General features: G+C 38.0%; 1 protein-coding gene across 1 annotated transcript in view; it reads left to right on the forward strand.

Annotated features, from left to right (window-relative positions):
* The window catches only part of LOC142337706 (centrosomal protein of 290 kDa-like), a 270,490-nt gene that overhangs the window by 155,775 nt on the left and 99,756 nt on the right, over positions 1–14,959 (forward strand). The window contains exons 29-30 of the mRNA XM_075387155.1: positions 853–1,200; positions 6,875–7,048. Of these exons, the coding sequence (XP_075243270.1) occupies positions 853–1,200; positions 6,875–7,048 (522 nt within the window). The remainder of the gene's footprint in view (positions 1–852; positions 1,201–6,874; positions 7,049–14,959) is intronic.

The raw sequence follows: 14,959 nt of genomic DNA on the forward strand, positions 1-14,959 counted from the left end.
CAATTTTAGACGACCGGTACTTATCTAACATTTATAATGCTTATTGGTATTGATAATATCCCTTGTATGCTCACTTTAAGGAACAAGATTAAGGAAAAGACATCGTACTTTAAAACTGTGTTGTACAAAAATTGAACTTCGTTTTAAAGTTTTTTCAATCCCAATAGCGATTATGGAAATCAACGGCGGCTATTTTCCGGCAATCTGTCGGGTATATTTTCTTAAATAAGAATAAACATTATTATGAAGAAGGAATAGAATGGAACTATTTTATTGAGAGTAACTAATCGGTCAACATAAAGGACAACCAGTACGGGCAAGATACCAAAAGTTCTATGAAATCGTAGTACCGAATTCGTATAAAAATAATTAGCTGTCCATTGATTGATTCAACCAATAACATCCATGCTTCTAATGATACCACTCACATGTCTACGATAAATATATCGATCGCGCAAAATTGCAAAAAAATTCAGTTGAGCATATAGTACCCCCACTAAGTTTAGTCAGAAAAAAATAGAAAATAGAGAAAATGTAAGACTACAGTCATTTTTAAGCTAGCAGACACACACTCTCTCATTTTCACGCTACCAAAGGGTTACCATATTAGTAGCTGAGTCGTCAGTTTCTGCATTTTTCTTTGGTGCGAGTAAATGTAAATGAGTTTTAGAGGAGAAACGCAAAGTATTTTTTTAAGTTAAATATTCCAATTTTCAAGTATTAAATGCATGTTGTCCTCGATTTTCGAGTTGTTCTAAGCGTTTCCGCAGATTATTTCTAATTTGTCAACTGCTTAAAATAGTAAGGCTGTTTTACGGAAGAAGCGTTGTTTCATTTGGTCTGTACTTTTAGCTTGAATTGACAAAATGGTCCGATGAGCAGCTGGATCATTCGCCCGATCCCAATCTACCCATAGCTGAACAGCTCGAATATTCAGTGCGCAAGATACAAGAACTGGTTGCTCGACTTAACGAAGCCTCGAACGAAATAGCCTTGTGTAAGAAGGAAAAACTGGTGGTGGAGGCCAAAGTGCAAGATAAGGAATCTGCAATTCTGGGACGGGATAAGATCATCAATGAGTTGAGACTAAGAATGCCGGCAGCATCCAATCGAGATGAGATCATGAAAGATATTCTAAGTTCAGATCCACACATGCAGCACTCGGCAAAAGTGGCGCAGCAGTTGAATGATAATTTAAAGGTAAATTTGCGTGAGTAAAAGGCAGCTGTTTGTCAGATATTCAATGATTAAATTTATTAATTGCTCTCAAACGAGGTTCGTAGCAATTATATTAGTTCTGCCGGTCTTTTTTATGCGATTTTTCGCTTGACCGATTTTGCGTCTGACGCTTTTGACTTTTCGTCCTCAAAAACGGGCTAAACAGGTAGCGCCCAGTGGGCATTAAGTGCTCTTAGAGCCTTTCAGCACTGTTTCAGCTCAAACTGTTTTGGAGATTTATACTTATGGTGTGAAAGGCGGTTCTTAGAGGCTGAAGACCCCTCCACTGTTGACCCCCCCCCCCCCCCTCACTATACCCCCCGCGCGCTGTTACCCCCACCCCACTGCCGCCCCTCCCCATCAGCCCTCGGCGCACCCCCCTTCTCCCCCCGTTTCTAGCTACTGATGAACAACCGCTCGCTAAAAACACGCAAATTTAGACTATTGTGCAATGTTTTTCAATCTTTTGCATTTTTTTCCAAGAAACCTCCTCTAGGTTTTAATGATAGGTTACTGCATAGTTTCCAGTGGTAATGGAATGGTTTCAACATTTAAGCATCACAAATTTTAGCTTTTTTTTGACAAAACGTGCAATTTCAAAACATTTATTTTTCCTTATTCAGGTCTTCCCAGACACAGGGGCCAGAAAACATCCTATGGGGTTTGATAATAAGTTACTGACAATTTTTTATTGGCCATGGAATAGTTTTTCAAGTTTTTAATGTCACAAATTTTAGCGGATTTTTGATATAACTTGCTTTTTTTTCAAGTTTTTTTTGAAATTTTTTGTTTATTATGTCATTTATTAGGTTTCTCTAGCCTCAAGAGCATGGGAACTTCCTCTGGGGTTTGTTAAACTGCTGCGTAATTTTAGAGTTAATGGGATGGTGATCAATATTTTTATGACTCCAGTTAAAAATGTATGGATCTTTGAGCCAGTGAAACTATTTCAGGCTTCAAACAGGGATACTGGATAGTCTCTTGAGACAATGAAATGTTTCTTGAATTACTAATATCTTGATTTTTAGCAAGATTTTGTTAAAATTTGCAATTTTTCTAAATTTGACTTTTTTTACTGCGAAGTTGAAAGCTTTTTTTTGCCTTTTTCAGTTTTTCTATGATTTATTTACTATGATTTATTTACTAACAAGGCTAGAAAACTAGAAGCTGCAGAGTCGAATCCCATTATGGAAGAAATTCCTATATCTTTTTCTCTCTGTCGGTTAGGGTTTCTTTCTTCCTTCTCGACGTTTTATCTCGTTGTTGATGCCACACTTCATCGGCTTTTATGTGGCGTAATGTCATCATCTCTGATCCTCATTAACAATGAGTTATAGTAGAAAATTTTTTATCATAAATGAATTAACAGGCACTTTTTAGGAAACTAATGTTAATTGCTCTCAAAAGCAATTTTTAGCAAGTATATTAATCCGGTTTGTCTTTTTTATGCAATTTTTCGCTTGGCCGATTTTTGTCTGACCCATTGGACTTTCGTCTTCAGAAACGGGATAGAGATAGCGCCCTGTTTGCATTAAGTTTTCCTTCGGAGATTTATACTTATAGTGTGAAGTGCGGTTCTTAGAAACTGATGCCACACCCTACCTACCTACCGCCCCCATATCATACCTCCCCCAATCCACTTTTGCTCCCCTGCTGGTGTGCACCCCCGCTGCGCTCACCTTACGCCCCTTCAATTAATTTAAAGCTAGCCCCACTAAACTGTGGCTAGCTACTGACGAAGCAAACCGCTCGCCGGTCGTTTGAGAGCAATTCTCCCGACGTTAGTAGTTTGTTTTGCCATTCTAGACCCATATTTTAATGCCTTGTCATTTTTATGGCACTTAAGTTATCTTTTAGCTACCGAGCTGTATGCTGAGTGTACCTAAAATGAGAAATTCCTGGTTAATTACAATTCGAAGAATTTGATTTGTATTGGGTCGCTGTCTTTTTACTATTTGAAGAGGCATTATGGTTTTCTGTTTTTAATAGACGCCCCCATCTTATCAGCTGACTGTTATAGCGCTCCTTTCATCACAGTTCAAAGAATTGTGATTGTATTGGTGCGCTGTCTCTTTAGGACTCCAAGAGGAGTGTTGGGGATATTCTTTTTATTCAATTTTAAGGCAGTGAATTTTGAACTAGGAAAAGAAACACATAAAACTATCTGGAGTGGCTTCGTTGCTGAACAAAATTGAAGGGCGGAGCGAAAAGAGTGGTTTTATGACTATTATGGTGGTTATTTCTAAGCGAATTTTTTTTTAGCTGCGAAGCTGTAAGCTGAGCCGAGCTATATTGCGGTGCTCTTGGTTTTTTTGTTTCGTCGTCTGACGCTCTTTCGTTTTACATTTGTTCACACAGCAAAGCTGAAGTCAAATTTTCTGATAGACTTCTTCCTCTCATTAAAGGTGTTTGCGCGCGTGACGTCATTTCTCATTCTCTCTTTGGCAAATGTTTTAAGATCCTCTGCGTGATTAGGATTTGATCATACGTGACTTACCTCACTCATTAAAGTGACTTTAGACTTAAGATTAATATGAATTTGCTTAAGGTCAAGGGCCTTATATGTGCAGTTAAGGTCCCTAATAAAAGGCTTCTGCGGAATGAATTTTAACAAGTTTTATCAATTTATCGCTGAATTTTTTTTACCTAGCTTTTTGAGCGGCGTGGATTTTTTTTTCAATTTAGATCTGTATCTCTATTATACGGCACGCAAGTTTATTCTTTCGCAGCTGTTCCCGCAATCTGCCGTCTATGTTTGTTAGCAAGCGGTTCAAAAGCAGGTGTTTTTTCAAAATGTCTTATCGAATGTCTTATTTAGGGCCTCTCCATTTTTTAATTGGCTTACATTTTGGTCACGTTTTTCGTTTTACATAAGTCACGATTTTCACTTTTGACTTCTGACTTACTTCACTCGCTGTTTCAACTGAATTGATTCTAATTTCTTTTTTGCTTTGGATTACTCTATGTAGTGAATACGGTCAATGTCAAAAGAGCAAAATCAAAAGAGACGGGTTAACCCGATAAAGCCCGGCCATTAAGTCATAGTGCATTAGGTTATCAAAGTTCATTAGATCGATTGCTAATTGATATTAGTGTTGAGCTTAATACCCTTCAGTTTAGAAGATGATGTAAATATATGTTTAGAATCTAACTGAAACTGCACACTGAATTAGAACAATTTTTGAAGCATAGGAAAATTTAGGAAAATTTTGTCAACTTCAATCTTATTTTTTCTTGCTATGTTTCAATCCCCATATGCGTCTAGAGCCTCAACGGCTGCTATTTTCCGGCAATCTGCCGGCTATATTTGTATTTTGGTTTGACTTGAGAGATGTTTGAAGGTTTCTAGTAAAAAAAAGCATTTGGATGTTTTTAGGAAAACGCATTTGGATGTTTTTCAGCTATTTTGCTTATTTTTAAGGCTTATTTTTAATTTTAGTTTCAATGACTTGAGTGGGTTTTAAGAAGACGCAAAATACTTAAGGAGATTCGGCATACCAAATGATTCCAGTTTTATTGATATAGAACTTCACTTTTCTTGAGACATATATTGATTGTGATATTTTTTATGGACGCCGTCAGTCTCTCAACGGCTATTGTAGTGGTTTGAGCTTAAAACAAAATAGGAGAGTGGAGCGAAAAGAGAGTGGTGTTTTGTTCATATCGCTGTTTTTGAGAGAGCGAGGAACTGAGCTGTTAAAAACTAAGCGAGAGAATTTTTTTTGATCACGTGCGGCTTTCTGAAAGCAGTTTTTCGTTTTAAATACTATTTTTTCAGTAAAAGATGTTTCATTTTTCAGTAAAAGATGTTTATCTTATGTAGTAAAAGTGCGCCTGGAATCATTTAAATGACCATCTGAAGCAGAAAATATTACGCTTTAAGTTTGTATTTCATCTATTTTAATAGCTCTTGAATGAGAAGCATTTTTTAAACCTGTCTTTTTATATGTAAATTTTTCGCTTGACCATTCTTGCGTTTTTCTTCTAGAATAATCTTAAGCGACTTTTTTACGCACTTCGCCTTGATTTTTGACTGATTAATAGCCGCATTTTTTTGCTTTACCTTAGTTCACCGCTTGTTCAACATTTTGTGTGAAATTTTTTTGACTTCTAGGCTAGTTTCACTCTTCTCATTCTGCCAAAAGTGATTTTTTACAGCAGTTAGTCAGCAAATGAATTCAAATTGAACTGAGTCAGTATCAAAAAACGAAATCAGAAACAGAAGCGGTGTAAAACATAAAGCCCAATTTTAGATGCCCTTTACCGGAACTTTGTTTCCGTCTCTAATGCTTATTGGTATTGATACTAGCCCCTGTATTGTCTCACTACGAAAAAAGAGTATGTTCAGCTCTAAAATGACAACGAAGTAGTTCGCACTTAAAACTGTTTGTGTGCAAAAATCGTTCTTTCGATCCCAATCTTGATTATGGGAATCAACGTTGGATTTTTCGTCAATCTACCGGGTATGTTTTCAATTGCTCTCACTCCGAAATAAAGTTTGTTGATCAAACAAAACCGATTGTTAGAGAGTCAAAAACAAGACCTGATAGCGGAGTGGTTAACACCTCCGTCGAGGTCACTTAGTACGGATTCGGACTTATGGGGTCGGGGTTTGAATCCTACCTTCGGCTGATGTTTTTGCACCCATAAAGAATTTTTTTTCAGGCGACAACCCCTGAATTAAATTGCTCCGCCTGTCATTCGAGAGCAATTTTTCCGACGTTAGTCGGTTTATGTTTAATAGCCGCCGTCAGCCTCTCAAGGGCTATTATTTAGGCGCTCGCCTTTTCAATTGATCTCAAACGAAGTTTCTAGCAATTTTATTAGTCCTGTTGGTCTTTTTATGCAATTTTTCGCTTGGCCCATTTTTAGTCTGTCCCATTTGACTTTTTGTCCTCAAAAACAGGATAAACAGGTAGCGCTTAACGGTCATTAAGTTCAGCTCACTAGTCTCCAGGTATGGGATTCACAAACTGTTTTGGAGACTTCTACCTTTGTTATTGAGGAAGTTTCTCAAAAAATTACCCCCCCCCACACACACACACACACATCAGCCCCCACCTCACACCCCCCATCCGTACCCCTGCACATCGTTCAGGCCGTACGGGCCGCGTGCAGCGAAAGACCCCTCCAACCGTTCCCCCCCCCCCCCCCCTCCACTGTTGCCCCGCAGGTGCACCCCACCCCCGCTGAGCTCACCTCACGCCCCTCCTAAAGCTAGCTAGCCTCACTAAACCGTGGCTCTTTACTGATGAAGCCAACCTGTCGTTTGAGAGCAATTCGGCCGACGTTAGTCGGTTATAGCTGTATTCTACGACTCGCAGCTATTCGCAGCTATTCCGTCAAGTCTATTAAGTCTATTCGCAGCTATTCCGTCAATCTGCTGGCTATGTTCTTTACTTGATATATTGTTTCAAGGTTTAATTTGTTAGCCATCAATATAAAATGGTATTTCAAATATAAAGGAAGCTTTTTGCAGAGCATCGATCTATTCATGCTACGTAAAATACAAAGAAAGTTAGCAACTCGGGATGTTTCCCATCGCAGACAACCCATAATGGTATATTTATTGTTACGCTGACTAATTGGGTTCTCGCCTACCTGAGCATCCGAGCATTATTAGGATTATCATTACTAGCGAAAATGCTGTTTTCAGAGTCAATTGAAGCAGAAGGCGGTGGAGGTGGACGAATACAAGGAGCTGCTGTCTCGTGCTAGACAAGATCTGTTGGAGGTAAACGAACAACACAGACAAGAGGTGGCAGTTCTACATGCGAAGGTGGCTGCCAAAGCTGAGGAGTCCTTTGCCAAGTTCAAAAAAGCCGCTGTGGTAAGAAATTGATGCATTTATGATTTTGTAGGAGTAGGGGAATCCTTACTTATTATCTAAATACGCCTTTCCCTTTAAAACATTAGGTATATATTTTTTACTGTAATGGAAGCATATCGAGAAATCAACTGTAATATAGACAATCAACAAAGCTTATGAAGCTAAAACGTGGTTACATACAAATCATGACTTCTACATTTCCGATTTCATTTTGAACGCTTTGACTTTTCCTTATATGATTATACTTGATATAATGACCTCTAAATACTGCTGTGTCCTACATATCTCCCCCTCCTGAGTGTCGGAGACCCAAAACACCGCAAAAATAGAATACCCACCAAAATTCGCAAAATACCCAGAATATCGTAGATTAACCACCAAAACTCGCAAGATATCCCGAATATCGTAGAATGTCCACCAAAATAATACCCAGATCGTCCCATAGGTTGCCCACATCGTCCATTAACTCGTCCACATCGCCCAGTAGGTTGTCCACGTCGCCCAATAGTAAAATAAGCTAAAAAAAATCTAAAATAACCAAAATTGTCAAAAATAATGAAAAATAAGCAAAAATGGTAAGCAAATAAAGAAATAAAACAAATAAAGTGTTTTAATGTCAATGACTGGTTACTAACAAGCAAAATATGCAGAATCGGGCCAATTTTTAGTCATGTAAGAGGACAAAATAATAGCGAAAATGATTAAAATCGGCCAAATTTTGGGGAAATTTTGTTCTTTTCAGTAAGAAACTTGCCTTTACGAATATTTAACTTTTGTAAATAACAGCAGCTATGATTTTTGACAATTCAAAGGGGAGTCCAGGGGACAAAAGTGTAATAAATAACCTAAAAAAATATAAATGGGGAGAATAATGTTGCAAACTGAATCTGCAAATTTAAAATAAAAGCTGCAATTATGTTAACAAAAAGGCAAAGTTGTTCAATCACTGCTCAAGTTATCAGAATCCATGCGCACATGCTTGACATTAAGAGGTCTTTTGCAAGTTGAGCAGAGCCATGAGCCTTTTGGATGTGCCCCTAAGCCAACACAATCTAAATGAAACCATTCAATGAGGCAATTTTTGTTACAACATTTGAGCATTGCTCGATTGTATGGCTCATTGCAAAGACAATAGCGCTCTTTTAAAGTTGACTGTGTCTCAACATTGTTGTTAATTTGGCTCTCTTTTGTAGAAATTTTTGGTTCATTGCTCTTTTTAACGGCTAAAGGTAATTTGCATGGTTTTAACCTTTGTATACTAACTGTTTGAATCAAACCATTCACTTTTATTTGGGCTGTGTTCAACTCATGATTGAAAGAGACTACTTCATGTAGACCTGAATATAGAGCTTCTAATGGTTGTTTCACACGATCAATGCGTAGCCAAACATGAGAGCATTTAGAAAGTTCTTTTGGAATAAAGACATTGTCTTTGGAACTTGATTTTGTTTTTCTCTCCGAAGTGAAAACTAAAAAATCTAAATGACTTTGTAGCTGGCGAATATATTCAAATGACAGTTTTTCTAATTGACTGTTGACTATAGAGTTTGGGATTAGGACATCAAGACCAGTGGTGGCTGATAGTGCAGAAATTCCATTTTCGTCAGGTTTAATTCGAATTCCAAACAGAACAATAGGCAAGGCTCTGAGCCAATCGCTTTTAGCCGACTTTAAAGACTCTTTAAGTGTTCTATGAAATCTTTCTATCTGACCGTTTGATTGAGGATGATAAGCAGTTGTTCTTAGCCGACAAAAGCCAATAGTTTTTGCTAAGCATTCGAAGAGTTCACTTTCGAATTGAGAACCTCTGTCTGTTGTTAAGTACAAAGGCACGCCAAATCTAGAGAACCACGAATTTAGGAAAGCATCACTTATAACATCAGCTGTAGTTGATGATACAGGCTGTTCTTCCATCCATTTTGTCGTTCTTCTGTAAATGCTACAAGATACCTATGAAGAGAATCTGGAACTGCAGAAAGTGGTCCCACTATATCTAAATGTATATGGCTGAACCTGGTAATACCGTCATTAAACTGGCATGTCCTAGGTTTTATATGTCTTGAGATCTTGTTTTGTTGGCATTGTAAACATTCTTTGCACCAAAATTTGATAATTTCACCAGCTTTTGGCCATTTAAATCTGGCTAGTATCATCCTTTTCGTAACTTTCCAATCAGGATGACATAAGTCATGGAACTGGCTGAAAATAGCAAAGCAACAATCCGGAGGTAGAATAGGTCGTGGAACGACAGATTTATCACAGAGAAGTTTTTCTTTGCCAATATCAACTCCTTGTACTCCGTTCAAGTATTCATTTATCATCTGAGTACGAAAATCTTCTGATTGTCTTTTTGCTAATTCTGGCAAATCAAAACTTCGATGTAGACGCTGGATACGATTTGGGATTGTTCTTTTGTATCAACTGATGGAGGACGAGATAAACAGTCAGCAACAATATTTTCCGAACCGGACAAATGGCGAATTTCATCTGTATATTCAGCTAAAAAGAAATCTGTCTGGCTTGTTGAGGACTGTGGTTTTTGGACGCGCTAATTCTACGAAAAGTGCAAGCTATAGTTTTGTGGTCTGTGAAGACAACAGTTTTTCTGCCTTCTATGAGATAACGAAATTTAACAGTGGCAGCATAAATTGCAAGCAATTCTTTGTCGAATGTGCTATAATTGCGTTCTGCTTGACTTAGGCGTCTAGAGAAAAATGCTGGTGGTCGATTTTTGTCTGAACTAGATACCTCATGAAGAGCTGCACCAATGGCTGTTTCTGAAGCATCAGTTGTTAATGACAAGGTAGTATCCGGTGATGAATGGTGAAGAAGTACTGATTTGCTCAAGACCTGTTTAAGTTTACTGAAAGATTCTGAATGCCGGTGAAACCAATCATAAGTGGGTTCAATGGTATGCAAAACCAAATTGTTTTTGTTTCTTCTTTTTCTCTTTATTGGTTGACTTTCATTATGAAGTTGCTGTTAAGGCTCAATAATTTGTGCATATTGTGGAATATGCTTCCTGTAAAAAGAAAACATTCCCATTATTCTTCGGAGCTCTTTGTAGTTTTTCGGTTCTTCTAAACCAATCAGACTTTCAATCTTTGAAGCAAGTGGTTGAATTCCTTCAGATGAAATTTCAAATCCTAAGAAATCGACAGTTGCTTGAAGCCATTTGCACTTGGTTAGGTTTACACGCAAGCCATATTCATTTAATCTTGGCAACAGGAGAACAAGTGTTTCAAGATGCGACGCAATATCAGAAGATGCTACCAATACGTCGTCTGAGTACACAAACACATCTTTTATATTCTGAACAACTTCGTGAATGAATCTTTGAAATGTTTTCCCGGCATTTTTGAGACCAAATGGCATTCTGATAAATTCGAACAAACCAAAGGTGTAGTTACGGCTGTCTTTTCTATGTCATCCGAGTGAATTGGTATCTGATGGTATGCTTTGACCAAGTCAAGTTTGCTGAAAGTTGTTCTGCCATTAAGTTCAACCATTGAAAGTTGAGGCATCGGATAACTGTCTCTGACAGTTATGTGATTTGGAGATCTATAGTCACCGCAGGGTCTCCAATCGCCAATTTCTTTCTTCGGAACCATATGCAAAGGTGAGGAGTAAGGACTCTTGGATGGTCGTATTATACCAAGCCGTTGCATTTCATCAAAAGAATTTTTGGCAATTTTTAGTTTTTCTGGTGTCAACTGTCTTGGTTTAGAGAAAACTGGTTTCCCGGATGTTTCAATTCTGTGGACTGTTTTATGTTTTGCTTCGTCACCAAAATTAACGTCACCAAAAACATCAGAACATTTTTCCATAATCGCTCTTAGTCTATCATTTTTAATTGAAGAAAAGTCATTTTTAACAACCTGGACTGATAAGTGGCTGTTGTCAACTGGTGTTAAAGATTGTCTCGTAGAAAGACCTGTTAAGTTGTCAATTAAGGTGAGGTTATCACAATTAACTGTTATTTTGAATTTATTCAGAAAGTCTTAAGCCGAGAATATTGTCTTTGACATCTGCTACAAAGAATGTGAAAGGAAATGTTCGTCGCAAAGAGGGAATTGAAATTGATAATGACATTCTGCCAAAAATTTTAATTGCATCTCCATTGACTGTTCTAAGTTTCGTTACAGTAGGAGTAACGAAGTTTGTATTAATAAAACTTGGCATAATTATTGAAGTCATTGAACCAGTGTCTGCTATGAAATCAATAGAACTGTCTCCTATTTTCGCGGCTATGCGAATGCAAAGATTTCCCCCAGAGGTTGCCGCACACAAACTAGGGGTCACTAGTTTCTTTGATTTGCTGGAGAATTTGGTCGAGACGTTGGCTCGATGTTTTTGGGCTTTTGTCCTGGCCACTGACACCAAGGTTTACATGATTTTGCTTTTTGAGCATAATAGAAATGATAACGACACGTTTTTGGCCTTTGACCTGCTGTGAAAGGTCTATGTGTATTCTCGATTGACCTGTTAGACTTTGAGTTGTTAATAGGTTGGTTGCTTTTTGTTGAATGCTGATTGTACAACGATCTTGTTGGCATCTGTTGTGCTGAGGCTGCGAATACGTTTGGAGTAGGTGTGGCAACTATGGTGTTTGAGTAGCTGTAAATGGTATCAGCTAATTTGGCAAATTGTTCAACGGGAAGCTCTAGGCGTGCTGAGAGTGCCGTTTTAACAGAAATTGGCATTGCATGCATTAACCTGTGCTTTATGACATCGTCATCTAAGGTCAAGTTGCATTCGGCAAGTTTTCTTTGAATTCTCATTAAGCATAATGAAGGTTTTTGGCCGTCCAATTAAATCATTCCCAGGGTTTCTTCAATCATTTCTTGTTTTGACTTCTGGAATATGCCGCAGATATGTTCTTTAATGTCACGATAATTGTCTATGCCCACTGGAAGATTGATTGCAACGTCTTCGGGAATTGCAGCAAGTATGTGATGAAATTTTGTTTCATCATTTGTTATTCCGGCAAGGACAAATTGAGATTCCATTTGACGGAACCATACTCCAGGATTTGACCTGTAGAAAACAGGAGGTTTTACAGAAACTCGTCCAACGTAGCCTCCTGAAGCTATATGTTGTTGAGCGAGCAATATATTTGGATCAATTGCTCCAGCTAGAGTGTGGGATCCTGATGGAAAGTGTCCCCCATACCTGTACCTACCGAACCTCCAGCGTCATCCGAACCTGTACCTATACCTGTACCCGCCATACCAATACCTGTTATTACCATACCCGAACCTGTACCTACCAAAACCTGACCATTACCTACCAAACCTTGACCTGTACCTACCGAAGCCGAACCTACCGTACCGAAAGCCCCCAAACCTGTACCTACTGGGCTACCCCTCGAACCATCCATCGCCGTAAAACCGGTAATGGGAAAAAATAACGGGGCCCCGGAAAGGAAACAAATTTAAGAAGTCTAGCAAAGGTAAAGTTCGACTCGAATTTCTTTGTAATAAAACGATTAAGTTTGATTTTGGTTATCGTGAGGGAAAAATAGGTAGTTAGCTTCCGTATTAGGCGTATGTTAATAGTTAAGGGTCACCATTGTAGGAGTAGAGGAATCCTAACTTTTTATCTAAATACGCCTTTCCCTTTAAAACATTAGGTATATATTTTTTACTGTAATGGAAGCATATCGAGAAATCAACTGTAATATAGACAATCAACAAAGCTTATGAAGCTAAAACGTGGTTACATACAAATCATGACTTCTACATTTCCGATTTCATTTTGAACGCTTTGACTTTTCCTTATGTGATTATACTTGATATAATGACTTCTAAATACTGCTGTGTCCTACAATTTCACATGAACGCCTGCTGGAGACAGCTAGCACCATACGTGCTCTCAATAATAAATATTAATACATGGTTGGTTTTCTCATCGAGAAGTTAAAATTTGGAGCCTCAAAAGAACTGAGAAACAGCCGATTTCCTTTTGCGTGTCCGCGACAGCTCAAACCAAAGGATAAAACCGCAATTAGCCACCTACCGAATCGATTCTGATAATTTAACGATGAAACACTGACTTTTAAGATTTCGAAAACTCTGTTCAGTCTTTTAGATTGTCATTTATCGTATAGGAACTGAAACGGCTATAAACTATTTTTAAATTTTAGCACATTTTTGAAACGAATTCATACTTAAAACAGAAACATGCAGAAACAAAATACAGAAACAGTATGCAGTGACTGGGTCGTAAATTTCCCTCACGAAACTTTCAAATTCGATAAACTGAGATATTAAAAATAGGGCGAACGTACTGTCGTTTGCCGGCTCAGATGCAACAACTCAAATCGACCTTTGCTTGGTTTCTTTGCTTATTGATAGCCGCCGTCAGCCTCTAAAAGGCTATTATTTAGGCGCTCTCTTTTTGGATTTGGATTGTATTGGAGCGGCTGTCTTTTTACGACTAGAAGAGGGCTTGCGGTGATCTATTTTCACGACTCGAAGAGCGAGTAGGTGAGCGAGCAAGAATCTTTTTATAGGTGAGCGAGCAAGAACATCGGAAGTTCAGGGAGTGTATAAATTTTGAAAAAATTCTTTTGGTGAATGAATTCGAAGAGCTGAGAGAAAAGTGAGCGGTTCTTTTGTTTATGCCTTCTTTTGATGGAGAAATATAGTTGTGAAAAAAGTTTTCGGTGAGCGAACAAATGTTTATCTTCATGTGCGGCTTTTTCATGCTGTTTTTTCTCGAAATTCCGATGTACTGTATAAGGTTATTTTACGCCAAAGGTATAACTCTCTGATTGTTTTGATAGCTCTTTCAAGGTTTTTGGTGATTAATGGGAGTTCTGCTCTAATTTGAACGTTTGTCAACTATTTTAACTATTTTAAGGCTATTTTAGTGATTTTGGCGTTTTCTTGTTTATAGCCGCCTCAGCTTCTCAGCCGGCTATTGTAGCGCTCCTATTGCAATTCAAAGAATTTGAGTTGTATTGGGGCGCTGTGTTTTTTAAGATGTGTTCGCACATTTTTCAATGACTTTGATCTTTCAAAACGGGATAAACAGGTAAAGCCCAGCGGGCATTAAGTTTCATTAGAGGCCCAAAGTGGGCTTTAGTAGTCCTTCAATTGCTTAGAGTGGTGCAGCTGCTAGGATGGCCTTTATTCGGTTAGACGTTCATTTTTAATAGCCGCCCTCATCTTCTCAGCCGGCTATTATAGCGCTCCTATTTTTTTTTTACTTCGTCGAATAAAAAAGTTTCGCTTTACCTCATTTTGCCGCTTTTTCAACATTTTGTGTGATGTCTTTTTGACTTCTCTAGGCTAGTTTCTCTTCTCTCATTCTGCTAAAAGTGATTTTGAACATCAGTTGCTGAGCAAAGCAATTCAAAATGAACAGAGTCAGTATAAAAAGTCAGAAACAGAAACGGGATAAACCCATAAATCCCAATTTTAGATGCCCGCTATTTGAACGTCGTTCCTATAAATCATAGTTGCCATGTCTAATGCTTATTGGTATTGATAGTAGCCCCTGTAGCCTCTCTCTAAGAAACAGAAGTACGTTATGTTCAACTACGAAATGCCATCAGAATAAATCGGACTTAAAAAATGTTTTTGTACAAAATTTTTTTTTCAATATCTTCTATTCTTTCAATCCCAATCATGCTTATTGGAATCAACGGCGGCTATTTTCCGGCAATCTGCCGGGTATGTTTAGGAGTTTCTCGGCTCAAAATGGTGCAATTTTTCATGTTTTTGTCATTTTTTTAGTTTTTTGTTTGATTAGTCTTAGGTTGAAGTTTTTAGAATTTGATGAAGGACTTTTGCGAGACATAATTATTTGTTATGACCCTTTTATGAGCTATATGTTTTTGTACTACAAACACGAACACACAAAATGATACTAATTTTTGCAATTTTTTCAAGTTTTTTGAAAATG

Source organism: Convolutriloba macropyga, chromosome 4 (genome assembly GCF_964194025.1).
Source record: "Convolutriloba macropyga chromosome 4, txConMacr16.3, whole genome shotgun sequence".
Lineage (NCBI taxonomy): Eukaryota > Metazoa > Xenacoelomorpha > Acoela > Convolutidae > Convolutriloba > Convolutriloba macropyga.